General features: G+C 38.4%; 1 protein-coding gene and 2 long non-coding RNA genes across 3 annotated transcripts; 2 read left to right on the forward strand and 1 right to left on the reverse strand.

Moving 5' to 3' along the window:
• Positions 1-1,156: 1,156 nt before the first annotated feature.
• LOC149654766 (neuropeptide F receptor-like) lies at positions 1,157-11,997 on the reverse strand. The gene is made up of 7 exons (XM_089846400.1): positions 11,864-11,997; positions 11,700-11,775; positions 11,404-11,626; positions 2,787-3,071; positions 2,528-2,723; positions 2,138-2,452; positions 1,157-2,069 (listed from the first exon to the last, which is right to left on the reverse strand). Exons 4-7 carry the CDS (start codon positions 3,062-3,064, stop codon positions 1,572-1,574), a joined length of 1,287 nt encoding a protein of 428 aa, XP_089702526.1. The 5' UTR covers positions 3,065-3,071; positions 11,404-11,626; positions 11,700-11,775; positions 11,864-11,997; the 3' UTR covers positions 1,157-1,571.
• LOC149654767 (uncharacterized) lies at positions 9,790-10,954 on the forward strand. The gene is made up of 3 exons (XR_016370730.1): positions 9,790-9,860; positions 9,944-10,052; positions 10,655-10,954. It is a non-coding gene; the product is annotated as an uncharacterized LOC149654767 (long non-coding RNA).
• A 1,805-nt stretch (positions 11,998-13,802) lies between the features above and the next one.
• On the forward strand, positions 13,803-14,363 carry LOC149654768 (uncharacterized). Its single transcript, XR_016370443.1, has 2 exons — positions 13,803-13,850; positions 13,944-14,363. It is a non-coding gene; the product is annotated as an uncharacterized LOC149654768 (long non-coding RNA).
• Positions 14,364-14,513: the final 150 nt, after the last annotated feature.

A 14,513-nucleotide genomic window follows, 5' to 3' on the forward strand; every position in this document is an offset into this window, starting at 1 on the left:
ACCATTTTCTGTTCTTTGTCAATCCCACATTGACACCAGTCTGCACTTACACTGGCTTCTAACACCACCATCCACTGGTCTTCCGTCTATTCCACATAGACACCAATCTGTATCATTGGCTTCTACTCCATTATCATCGTTTGGTTTTAGGATATACGCGGCGATCAGCTAGGGTTACGAGAAACGTCTAGCCTCCCTGAGGTGGGATCGCCACCAAAGGTTTTCGCAATTGCGCTTTTTCCTTACTATTATAATGGAAACGAATCGTATATATACCCCAAATTTCAAAAAAGCGGGCAAGAGGGGTACCCTTCACTTTAAACGTCAATATTAGCAAAGTTTGAGAAGATAATAGGTATAACTTTATTTTAAACGATTTAACTATTATTAATGTTAATTATTGAAGATTAAAATAATTAAAAATAATTATATTTATTTAAATATTAAAGATAAACCTCTCGTGCAAAGAGAGAGATTATCATTGCCTCCTATATCTACCAAGGCCCGTGCATGCGATATATTTCCTTCATTGCCTCCTATATCTATCAAGGCCCGTGCATTGTGATATATTTCATTCATTGCCTCCTATATCTATCAAGGCCCGTACATTGTGATATATTTCATTCATTGCCTCCTATATCTATCAAGGCTCGTGCATTGCGATATATTTTTCAAAACAACAACAAAAATGGGAAACCCCAACTCAGAAACATAATAACGTTTTCATTGGATACTTAAGTTTATATAATCTTCTTGACACGGAGAGGTAATATTTTGGTTTTCCCAACTTGTTTAGTCCTGTTTCGCAGAATCCTTAAGAAATATTGGATTTTTGTAATCGCTTGACTGAATTGTCAATTCGAAATTTCGAAATATATTTTCGGGAGGTCTTCAACCGGAAGGACACGATAAAGGGAACCTATTCTTTTACCCAGAATTGATTTGGTCAACCCTAAAACTGAATCTTTGTGGTGAAATGATGGTACTTACTGATGTGGGTGGAGCTTGTATCATTTCTCTTTACTGACGTCAAAATGATCCAAACGTTGTCGGCTCGCAGGAGAACCCGCCCATTTTTCGAAGTATCATCCTGACACGGTGCAGACGGCTTGAGAAATATTCCTGGTGTCGCTTCTAGGTTGTTTTCAATGATACTTATCAATCAAGGCTCCGCAAAATGAGATCACCATCTTGCGAAATAAAGTTTCGAATAATTTTATTATTTAATTACACACGTCAGTTTGATTTGGTGAAGAATTTAAGATCTTTTTTTTCTTGTTTATGACCAAGGTTATTGTTACATAAATTTGAACACAATTATTTACAATTTAAGTAGATTTGTAAATACACATCTTCAAATAAAACACTTTTTATTTTATTTTGGAAATAAACTTTAGTTTCAAACTAAATCAAAATCATGGGTTAAGGGTGACCATGTTGTAACCCTGAACGGCATTTGTGTCTCTTAAAGGTACGCGGTACGCGGCTTTTGTGGTTTGGATAAGGTACGTGTTAATCAGTTCAGTTCAGTTCATAGAAAAATATTGTCAATTTCTATTCGTGGATTATATTCACTTCGAAGTGGAACTCACGACGATTGTGTCAAACTTTTCCGTGACAGTCGCGGTGTTGACGACCGATTGCGAGTTCTTGGGACTGCCGTTACTTTCATTTGCGGTTGTACTTTTCGTGAAAATGATGACGGATTCGGTTCGATCCCGACCGTTAGTCGTTCCACCACCTGGCGTCTCCATCTTGGCACCCCAACTACTCGGTGACCCCGATGCGCAAGCCGAGAAGATTTCCCGGAACTCTTTATTGAAGTTATCGTTGAGCCAACCGTAGAGTAGTGGGTTGGAACAGGCGGAGCTCATGCCGACCATGTGGCAGCAAGCGAAAACGATTCGGAACTCCGAGTTGTCAAAGGGAAAGTAGAATTCGGCCAAGATGTTCAAGATATTCAAGGGAAGCCAACTGATGACGAAGATGATGGCAATGGCGATCAACAGGCTGTTGGTCTTACGCATGCGCTTCTTATCACGCTCTTGTTTCTCTTGAAGTTTCGTTCCCTGCGTCATACCATGCACCGCGAGTCATTTAAAAAACATCTCGAATGAAATTTTCCCCATGTACTTACCTTGGTGACCATTCGATACTTGAGCTTCTTGGAAATGCGAGCGTACGCGACACTAACGATGACAATTGGTAGAACGTATTGAAATACCATGGTAAAGATTGAATAGTATCCTCCACCGTATTCAATTGGCCATTTCTCGCAGCAAAAGTCGACGTATTCGTACATTGGTATGCGAAGTTCTTTCATATTGAGACGATCCACGGTTTTAAACCAGAACATTGGAAACGCTAATAACAGAGCGAAGAACCAAATACTCGATAGAGTTAAAATGGCGTTCAAGGGTTTGCAGTTTTCTTGAGTCGGGTAGATTATAACCTATTTCGATTAAAAGGTATGCAAAGGTCATGTTTCCAAATCACGGTATAACGGTAAGAATAAGCGACGCGTTACTTTGTATCTATCAAGGGCGATGGCCGTGATGCTGATGGTTGAGACGAAGATGGAGGTCGCTTGGAGACCCGCCACCAACTTGCACGTCAAGAGACCCAAAGGCCAAAACTTGAGGACAATCTCCACCAATGAAAACGGCATAGTAAAGAGACAGAGTATCAAGTCGGAAATGGCCAAGTTTATAATAAATACGTTCCTGAAATTGGTGCGCGAAACGTTGAAGTCAAAGGATTAAGTAACGTGTAAATTACGCTCTTACCTGGCAGTTCTCATTTGGGGTTTCCTAGCCACGGCTAAACACACGAGACCATTGCCGGTGGCCCCAGTTAGAATAAGTAATACGTAGGCGATAAGTAGTCCTATTAAAGATTTATCGTCGATTGTTCGATTGCTCATGAATTCCTGAACTTTTGTCATGAAATGCGAGCGGTTCGCCTCGATGGTACCGTTGAAAGGTCGGAAGTAACTGTTATACTCTTCCGTTTCGTTTACCGCAAATGATATTACTTCCTCTTCGGCCATGATTGCTGGCTGCATTTTAAAACTGTGCGAAACATAATAGAGATTGTGAACTTTAGATAGACCTTTGCTTAACCATCTTCACAAAAGTATTCCAAAATCGGTATAGCTAGTCTTGTGAAACTAGCGCCACTGACAAAAGGATGACGTATTTTAATAGAACTAAAAGGCAGATACGTTAACCCTTTTTGGAACCCTTCAAGAATTCTCGGTAAAATTTTCATCTTTTAAGTTAGCATTTCCCTCTATGACAGATCTTTCTTGTCAAAAACATATTTTTTTCCCGAAGCTTTTTAGAGTGTATTCCAGCTTCTACACATGTGACCCCATTCTTTTGTCTTTATCCTATCACATTATTTCTTTCTTTTTTTCATCTAGAGTTCCTAGTATAAAAGGCTTAAATGCAAAGCCTCAGGTGAGGTGATGTCTAAAGGTGGAGATCGACTGGAGAATTTTCTATCCCATTTTCCAATGTTCCTAGAGTTCGGGCGACTTCTGAAGTTCTGACAATGCAGACTCCACCGAGGCCTAGCTGCTTTAGAAGTGAAAAATACTAGCATTTTGCATATTTTTCAAAGATATTTTTATTCGAACTCTAGGGCCTATGAAAGAAAGCGCATTTACAATGCCTCGACACCTTCGTAAGTCTGAAATATTGATTTTTTAGGCACGAATAAATATAATCAACGTTACATTTCGCCTTCAGTAGTCTTGTGAAAAATGTATTACGCTTTTAAGGGACCCGAATATATTTCAACGTTTGTTGCTTGACGTTAGGTCGACTGTAAATGTACATTACCAAAGACATTTGTAAAGGCGAATATTTATTCACTTTATAATATTATCATTATGGGTCCAGACGAAAGAAATAAATCAACGATGAATTAATGTCGTATGCGTAACACAACCGTACCAAGATAAACGATTGTAATTTATTATAATGTTCAGTTTTGTAAAGAAGGCTCAGTTGAAAATAATTAATCATTCTTTCCAACGTAACGCCTCATTGGGTAGACCTATATTTTCTTCGAGATCAGATTGAGGATAAAGAAAAGCATAAATTTATCACTTCGCAAACTGCTCTTTAGCGAATGGCTGGCTTCGACTAGAGAGGCTTTGAAATATTCTTCTCACGTATATGCGCGTTTTCGGGAACATCTAAAGCCTATTCCATTAAGCCGGTATTAATATAAGCAAATAGCTTCTTAGAAGGATACCAGTAAAAGGGGCGTCTATAATTTGAACCAATTTCGTTTCACTTTGAGGCTAAATTTGCCTAATAGGCCACTTAAAAGGCCAGAGAACTTTACGATGCAAAGTATAGCTGATCTATGACCTATAAAACGCTACCTTAAGAGGGAGGGAGGGAGAGAGAGGGGGGAGAGAGAGGGAGAGGGAGGGAGGGGGGTTTAGGTACATGGACAAAGAGAACGTTATGAAGTATTCCCATGTAAGATAAAAGATCCTGCTACCTCAAATAAACTAGTCCTGGAATAGAAGATTCCGATTGGTTCTGTCGCGAGAGCGTTTGTGGTCAACGGGGGATATCATGAGCCACCATCAAGACAGCCTTACAGATGGCCCGGGCCCTTTATCGACGGCCCTGAATTAACCGGAAATGGAGGAAGAACTCTTTTTGATCTACCTGCTATTCCAAAACTATTTTCTCTCGCTGTGTGGCTAGCCAGACGGTGAAGAGACGGAAAGAGGGTGCGAAGGGTTAGGCCAGCGTGCGCTGAATGATTATGGTTCGGCTACTTGCTTAAATAACTGTAAACGAACTCCCGAGGCGGGAAATCGAAGAGTTAAATCAAGAAGAAACCCGCGCGGTTGCACTCACTAACATAGTCCCTTAGCGAATTGTTATCTAGAGGATATTTTAGTTTTACATTCAATGGAAATCGACGATTTTAGTAGCGATGCAAGAGGGTTTAAGTTGGTGTTAAGATAATATACATCGTGATAAACTGATGGCAAAGTGTTTTTATACTGTATAGTTGAGCGCAAATGTATTTCAGAGAACGTATGTACATGACATTAAATTGTATACAATAAATCAACTTACTTCAACCCGTTGTTGGAAAACCGTTCATGAGGTAATAGACAATGCAAAGAGAGGGGAAGACTAACATTTAATTTATGGAAAACTTATCAGAAACGCTCTCTATATTCAAATCAGCCCTATAATATTAAATAACACTAAAATAAACCAACAAAGGACAATTCAATCAAGCATAGATAAAGATAGAGGCTTAAATATTTCGAAAATCAAATTAAAAATTTAAATTTATTAAAATTGTTAATTGAAAATTTTATCCGGGATTTTAACTAGGGGTTATCGATATAATTAAATTTATCCACGTAGCGTATAATCCAATTACGTAGAATAATTAATGAGAATTTAGTTACAGTCAACGAGTGAGTTTTGGAATCGCGTCGAGGGGATATTTATTCCCCACGTCTGACGGTTTATATATTTATTCTTTTATCCTATTTAATTATGAAAGCCTGCCTTGAACAAGAGTGTCTACCCTCTCAAGACCTTGACGCTCATTACGGAAGATATTCCCTGCCCACTAACCTTATTTATCAAAAGAGATTTATTTTTAATCAACTTAGTTTCCAGCCTATTCCGAGTGCGAGGCATCATTTATCTTAGTTAAAACCTAAACTGTTCCTAGCTATCTGGGTCTGACGTTAATCTAGCGGCATTTTTCCACGCCATGCTAAAATGACCAAGTCCCTCCCATTTCAACTCTCTATCGTATAATTAACAAGAGCCCATAAATGCCTCCTCCGTTCGTCTTTTTGTTCTTAGCTTTAGAACATTACTCATATGTTAATAACATTCCTGACCCAACCTCTTCACGTTTTGGGTTAATTGTGTCCTGGACTTGACAAATGATGTCCAGGGTTGTCATTGAAAAGAAAGATACTAACTTGCTGGGGACTAATTTTGCTTATGGTGTCACAACCAAATATGTACTATAAAGATTTAAATACTAGAGGATAGGAACTGTTTATAAAGACTTAAAAAGATACACTCAGTTCTTGGAATTCGTAGAACTAACTGTAACTTTTCTTTTGGACTATATTTAAAATGCGCCCTGGGGATTCTGGGATTTGCATACGCATTTGCAGTTCCGCTTAAACATGGTATAATTTAAAATTTTTCTTTTAAGTCACAGGGCTAATTTTAACCTACAGTAAAACAAATTAGGTTGAAACTAAAACCATAAGTAACATTAACAGAGATAAGTAAAACGTAAATAATGGTTTGGTTTCTCTCTGATCTAATTGATTCTTTCAATATTTTTAATCCAATTTTGTGGGCCAATGCGCGGCACCATGTCCCGTGTTGGCTTAGGTTACCGTGTCCCGGGGCTACGCACCCACGGTGCATTTCCCGGATAATTAGAAATATTAGCAGAACCTTATAACATCATTAAAACAATTCGCGTAGCTCAAAGCGAGACTTGGATACACCATTGTCATTGCGCCCTGGAGGTATACAGTCCCCCGTAATTAGACTGTGTCCTGTCGTTAATTAAATTGTCTTTTCTTTTCAACACTAGGTTCTCCTTGGAGGTGCCTTGTTACCCAAATATTCCCTAATTAGTCACGTGTTTCCCATCCTTCAAAGGACTAACCTAATTGTATTACGTAACTGGATACATTTGCCTAGGCTACGAAATGCATCGAAAATATAATCCTTAAGCCTAACATGAAAATGCTCGTGCCCATAGCCGTATCTTAGGAAACAAAATTTATCGATAAATTTTCCTTAGAAGTTGCCGTTCAATATCCACTAGAAAATTGAATAAGTTCTTACATAAGTAAATTAATCAGTTACTAAGTTTTTCAATGCTGGCTATTCATGACGTGACCTTACGCTTGGACTGTTTACTAGCGAAGGGGAGGTTTCTAAGTAGCAACTGAAATCAATAATCTATACATAATTTTCAGACTAGGAGGCTTGACTCACTTGTTAAGTCAAAAGTTAGTCCTCTTTGTGTAAATGGTATCCTAGTCTGAAAACTATGTGTTGGACAAGAAGTTACACGAATGGTAATTTTTGTGAATCTTGTATATAAACTTGAAGATTTTTGCGTTTACTTATGGTACTTTCTTAGGAAAGGCTATTGGATTTTGAAAGTCCAAATTACGTGTTACCATTATAAGTCCCTGAAATGCAACGTTTCATTCATTGTTATAGAAAACGAAAGTCTTTGTTCCATTTACCTCAATATAGTATATACACTTACATGTAGGTCTGGGTTTTTACAGAAAATTCCATTTACAACTTCTTACATAAAGGAAGTACACAAGGAATATCTCCCTCTGAGCACAGCTGTTCGTCCTTATTGCTTACCCATTAAAGTGATTGTTGTAAGTAGTTTCGAGGTTAACGGGCCAATGAAATGGTTCAGTTTAATAGCGAAGTTTGCTACTTGACGTCGTTGTTCAGTTCAAAGAAACCCTAGCTCCTCACAAATTTCAAAAGGCAAAAAGTATTTCCTATTCGGACTTTGCAATTCTAAAGTTTGCCCGTACACGGTGACTTTAGCCTTTCTTTAAAGAGACCTTGATATACCAGAACAAAACGGGTACTTATATTTTTAAGTAAGATATATAAGCTCCATAATAGAACCTTGCCTTAAGGCAACAGCGAAAGAAAAAGGTAAGACGTACCCAAGGGAAAGAAAAGAATTTAAAAGCATTTCTTCATTTTTTCGATATCGTGTTCATAATGGATCAATACGTATATACGTACTCTAAGGCACCAGCTAGGCTTAGTATTTCTTCATAAACTATAAACTTAGAAAGTCCAGAAACACGTACAGTACCACTTTATATATACCAACCAGAAAAAGGAACCTTCGGTTCATCCGGTTTTGTAAGTTCTCCTCTACTAGTCGTCGTCACGGTCAAGTCATAATAACAGAGAAAATAGTACCGGAATGGAAGTTAGGGTGTTATTACGACTAAAAGCGTTCTCTCTCAATTTCCGGTGATTAAGATGTGGCGTAAAAGTACCAGCCAATCAGAGAGAAGTAGTCAGGAAAAGGAAGACAAATCAAAAATGCCACAGCGGCACGAGATGCGTGTACCTTCTATTCCAGTACAGGTTTTTACCATGGCAATCGAATATATGTTTCAGTTTCAACTCTTTGCCCTTCGTATCCCAGCAAGTGGAGCTCCGGCTATAACTAAAAACGTTGGCTCTTACGTGGTCAGCTCAAAAGCTCAATGGTTTTCCGCTAACCAAACCCCTTGAATCCTGTCTATGATTTATGACCGAGTGTCTGGCTACTTTCCACGCACGAACAAAGAACAACTTTCATTCTTTTCCCTCCCCTTTCTTGCGCCCTTTCAAAAATGGGATGATTTCGTTTCTTTCAAAACCCCAAAACCAATAGTTTTCTGTTAATCTCCATCTGACACCATCCTCTCCGCAACTCTGTCCCAATCAAATATGGCAGGGGGCAAAAAAAAAAGAGCAGTTGGTCTTTCGGAATTGGTTAGGCCTAACCCTAATTGTTCTCTTTGACGACTTCATCGCTATCAGATGATGAGATTGACAAGTTTGCCAAACTCTTCACGACCTGAAACGATTCTGTTACGCGATCCTAGCTTTGTCAATCCACGAGTGGATATTTGGAGAAATCAACTATAGGAGTTGCTATAAGTGAATAGGAGACTATTTTTTTCGGTGCTGGGTTATCATAGTCATCCGATTTATATTCGAAACCACTCAGTTTTTGGTCTCAAAGGTTGGAGGCATATGGTATCTTTAGAAAAAGTCCATTAGAGCCACGACGTATTCGTCGACGGAACTTTCAATTCTTTCCCTTTTTTTCGAGGATACTAGCTCCCGGTGCCTGTTGAATCTCTGGTACAAACTCGATTCCCGGATATAAGAAAAATAAGGGTTTCCCTAGCTCTTTCCTTCAATATCATTCTTATTCTTCTCCATTTCTGGCACCAAACCCTAACCCTTTTTTTCTTTGCATTATGGGTTATGGCACACACATACGAAGACATTCTAGAATACATTCCACTCACTTTTTCTTCTGCTCTTATTTTTTGGGGGGGGGGAACCATTGATACCAAGTCGCATTTGAGGTTTAGTAGGAGATACCAGTTCGTATTACATTGAGAACTGACACCTCCGGAACGAAGCTACTCTGCAATTTGTTTGTGTAAGGGAGCTTTAGGCTTCGAAACATCCCATGCACCAGGTCATTCAAAAAGTTCCGACCCAAAACCTCAGGATGTCAAAAACAAACAATTCTTTGGAAAAGAGAATGTAATATGGTAGTCCTATTCACGTTGTTTTCCCATTTTTTAATATCCGGCATATAGGGGTTTTTTACGACGGTTTTTTAGTGGTCCTTAACTCTTCTTTTGGTTGGCAGAAAGAAAACGTTGAAGATGAGGTATCATATCCGAGAATCGTTAGTCGCAAGAATATTGGTTCCAAGCTTCATTTTTCTTTGGGTATCAAACCGGACCCAGAGCTAATAAAATCATCTTTACGCGAGCCTGTACTTGACGCGCGTTACCCTTTGACCTTTCTTCTTAGACTTAAAGCCTCCGATATTCTAAATATAAATCCTGGATTTGTTTTGACATTTATTATATAGAACCTCCTTAATTTATGTATTTGTTTAATTCTTAAAACTATATATTGCAGATGCTAAAAATATATACGTCGTTACGAAACTACAAATTCCGTGCAAGAGTGGAGTGGCGTATGAAGTTCGCACTAATTAAAGGAGTTTAATCTATCCACAGTTGACAGCTTGTTTGAGTACGTATGTCAAGTAAAACTCCACGCAAGCAAGGTTTCGAGAGCTAGTTCTTATCACATCTAGTCGTAAATTAAACTTTTAGCTTAATAAGACTTGACGTTGTCGTGCTGACTGGTTTCCGTGCGGGTTAATTTTAATAAAGATACTGTTGAGAATGAGAAGACCATATGGGAAATCGTATCTCCGCATCCGTGAGTAAAGGTTCATTATCTAGCCTTTAAAGGAGCCAAAATTGAATGGCTCAAACACTAGGTCTAAGTGTTGAACCATACCTTCCCTAATTCAAATTCAAATTTTCTTATATCATATAACACCTAGTATCACAAGAAGATAATACCCAGGCCCACCCTATTGTTTGCTCTCCCGCTCCATCAAACTTCAGATGGGCATCCATCGCACCATGGGGTGAATTCTATAACTGTTTGGTATTTACTAAATCCTCAGCAGTCAACCCACAAACCGCGTCTTGACGTGGGACAAAAATCCACAAGCGCTAGTTTGCGCCTTGGCAAATAGTTGAGGGCAAATAGAGTAATGATGAGGGAACTATTTATAGCGTATGTGATTCCGTTTAGTATAACCTTGCTATAATAAATGTAAAATGATGTTGGGAAGAATCATGTTGCAATTCCCACGCCCGCTTTGTGGTGGTACACTTCTCTCCATGAGAAGTATTATTATTATATATTTCTGATACTACTTTAGTATTTGAATCGGTTTGAACTTTATGGGCGTTTAATATCAATTAGTTTTGAAATAGAAGATATCATAAAATTATTGCTCCTAATTCTAGCTCCGTAGAACAAAGATGACCATCTAATAAGGTCATCATATGCCACAGTCAATTTCTTCTCCGAATATAACAACTACATTTCAAGATAGCTTAACGTCAATCTAACTTCCGTGCTTAAGTCAAAAATGTTAATGGAAACTCAAACGTTTACTCTTAAGTCTTAACCTAAATAACAGATTCGTGGGAATTCAGACAGACGTCTACGAATTATTCCTATTTCAAATTAAATATTCCGAAGCTCGTAAACACTCCGGACGTCAAGAAGCTCGGATAGAGATGGAGAGAGAGAGAGAGAGAGAGAGAGAGAGAGAGAGAGAGAGAGAAGGCGATTACCAAATTCCATCGAGCCTTTGATGTGTGTTAAAAGCTCTAATTACTATTGGAATTCCGGATATATCCAAGCCTTTCGAATTGAATTCTATCGAAACACCTTTTAGAAATAAGACTTGAAATTTCGCTATGACATTCCCAAATGGAATGCGATAAGCTGTGTTTGAAACCCCCTTAATTGTTAATCGTGTTTATAAAGTTTAAGCACATTATTGGGAAATGGTGAACTTGATAACTAAACACTCCAACTTTGAAATAACAAAACTATCTTAACTACACTTCTAGGGAAAGTGTAATTAATTACTTAATTCTACCATTGTACTTATGATTCAACATAACTTGTATAATCGAAAAGCACCAATTTAAAATAAAAAATTACCACGAAGATTGAAGCAATTTAGACAAAAAGATCAGCTTACTTTGTTGGTAGTAAGTTAGCAACTGTTGACAGGCGCTCCAACAACTATCCGCCCAATTTGTGGTCCGTGTCTGTCACTTGATTGGCTCGGCAAAGTCAAGGCCTCGAGACTTGATGAGTTTCGGGTCCGTTAACCCTATTAATAGCGATGTTTCTTCACAGCAGGATGGTTGCCTGGCATATGGAGAACCCAATATATATTCGGACACGAGTGACGATGAGTTCTTTAGAGTTTCAAGGATGAACTTGTTTAGGTTCGGATTTCGGGAACGTCGTCTTATCACATTCGCATCCTACCGGTAACTGACTGACTGTTCTCTATCCTAAAACTCTTCGCCGGATTTCAGACTTTCATCCAAGAGAATTCCAGACTCTGGAGAGAAACAGGAGTCTCTGGCTTTGAGTATTTCTCTTACCATCTCTCTAACTCGATCCTCTGGGTTTGAGTCTTCGAGACTGACCGTATAGCGCTCTCTAGCGGATGTTGGCCCAGCCCCTTTCTTTAGAATTTTTAGGCTTGTAAAAGGAGCCCAAGACATCTGACGGATGAGCTCTAGTCTAGAGGAGAAGGTCCATTCAAGTTCCAGCAGCAAATGTAAAGAAGAAAAAAACAAAAAAAAAAACCTTCAAAGCGTGTTTAGTTAAGACAGGTAAGAAATATTACCTCTTGTAGGTGTTGTTAAAACCCGACTAACGCGTAACAGCTTGTCCACGTCAACTTATCTTGATTATAAAAGCTCGAGTTCACCTAATTTTTACGTCACATTAACCCCGACCCAAGTATCTTGAAATTAAAAGTTTTGGTAAATTGTTTTTTAAATACACGGACCTTTTCGTCCCACGTGATGACAAGGGAGTTGGTACCGAGGCCAAGAGCGTAAGTTAATCATTGCCTATATGATAGTTCGAGGTATACAGAATACCAAACAAAGTGGTAATGTATTTTCATCAACTTTGATGTGATACGCCTAGCTGTGAGAAATTTCCCAGGAGAGTTCAAAGGAATGGCCGAAAGTATCGTTTTCTCTATCCTCAATAATATCTCGCGTCCCAATGCACCTATCAGTAACCCCTGTCGCGTGCGACGGAAGTCCATAAGCTGGCGGAAGTATTTTCAATGTAAATACCATACGGAATGAATCGAGAACAGACGGTATACTTCTATTCAATGGGCTTCGGAACGGGTAGTAACCGTTGAAATATGTTTAGAGTGTTTCGTTGTTGGTGCGCGTTTACAAATGCGGTTCTGCACTAGCCTCTCGATTTGATCGAGTGGATTTTCTCGCGGACGCGATACGTGTCAAGATTGTGTGTTGGATTAATTTTGCTTCCGAGCTACTGTAACCTTTCACCGTGTACTCACTCCTCCAGTTTGAACCATGGCGTTCTCAATGGCGTGTACTTACGAGAGGCGATTTAGCTAGACCGATTTAGCGAGACGAATGGGGTGCCAGGGAAACAGTGGAGAAACCAGCCATTATGATAACAAACCGCTCTAACGAGGTTAACGATTTTGACGCTAATAATATTGGTTCACGATACACTGTAAAAAAAGAGGGTATTTTGGGGGTGTAAATTTGCACCTAAAAAGGTATTTTTTGTCAAAAAAATCCTTTAGGTGCGTTTTAGCATCTCCTGAGGTGTTAATGAAAACCCTTTCAATATTTGATGGTGTATTATCATACCCTTAGTAGATGTTTAACGCATGGAGGGTGTTTTAAATGGGAAAAGGGTGTATTTTTATACCCCAAACAACAGCGCACGCGCTGTTGCACTCTTTTATTTAGCTCGCGAACGCAGATTCACGAGGCGTGATGATTTTCAAATTCAAAATAGGCTTAACGGTCGGTGTACTTGCGTCTGTGTTTCACTGTTATCAAACCACTTAAGAAAGGTAATTATTTTAACTAAACTCTTTGTAAGTTTAACTTCTATTTATGAAAATGTTCCAACCTTTTTAACAGCTTGGACCGGGAAACGTTCGCAACTATCCATAGTAATCACGGTTTGTTAAATTAGGTTAGGTTAGGTTAGGTTTACGTTTTGGCTAGGTTTTTTATGAGCGGCTAAATGTGCGCCTGTTTTTGTTATTATCAAGTTTTATCAACTGAATAAATTTCCCCTTTTCCAAAATTTTACTAAATAGAATATGTTTTTACCCCTAATTATTGATACCTTTCCAAATTATCGCTAATTAGCTTGTTCATTGCCACCTTTTCCAAAAAATTATTATCTTTAGTTTCTTTCTACCATAAAAAGAGGCGCACTTTTAGCCATTCGTGTTTTTTTTTAGTTTGGGTTCATTTTGCTGGGGTTTAGGTTGCCTACTTCTAACCGCGTGGACATTTGAAGATACGCCTCCGTAGCCCTGATGCCAATGCGGATGTGAACCATTTTGATTCTTGACTTAAGTTTTCTTCGAGAAGTTTCAACGTCTCAATAAAAGCCGTGAGCCCATGAATAATAAATCAGACTATAATTTATGATTAAAAGATTAAATCAAATAACGAACAAGTAATTTTTAATTCTTTTTGCGTGTAGATTTAGGCATGGCTATTCATTAATTCCTTATAAACATAGTGGTGGATATATGAGAATTATAATACAACTTCTGTGGATAATATTTCAGTATGGATAGAGATACAAATGGCGTAGATAATGGATAGAAAGTGCCAAGCAAGGTTTTTAAGACTTGTCACCATTTTGTCACAGAACAGCTATAGAACGGGTGATTAATAAAGCCGATGGTGAGCGTAACTTGCCTCTGAGAAGTACTCCATCGCAGATAACGAAGAAACCGAAAAATTGCGAAGTGACGTTCTGATTGTATACTAGTTTTGTTGCATTTTTAAATGATTTAAAGTTTTTGGTTTTGAATTTCGCGGTCTATGTCATTTCACTATTTTTAATGAATTATAACACTGTTGTCTCTGAACCTCGAATTAAAGACTTTATGTAAAAGTTAATTTATTACTTCTTGTGTAATATATATTACGTAGCGATTTAGTCACACAAAAGTGCCAAAGTTTTCACACCAGTGAACCACATTTTTCTACTATAAGAAAGAACCATGTATGATAATAATTAAACCTTTCACAGCAAATTTTATAT

The sequence above is a fragment of the Phalangium opilio genome, unplaced genomic scaffold (assembly GCF_054372755.1).
Source record: "Phalangium opilio isolate 3A_F unplaced genomic scaffold, DU_Popi_V2 ptg000079l_1, whole genome shotgun sequence".
In the NCBI taxonomy this organism is placed as follows: domain Eukaryota; kingdom Metazoa; phylum Arthropoda; class Arachnida; order Opiliones; family Phalangiidae; genus Phalangium; species Phalangium opilio.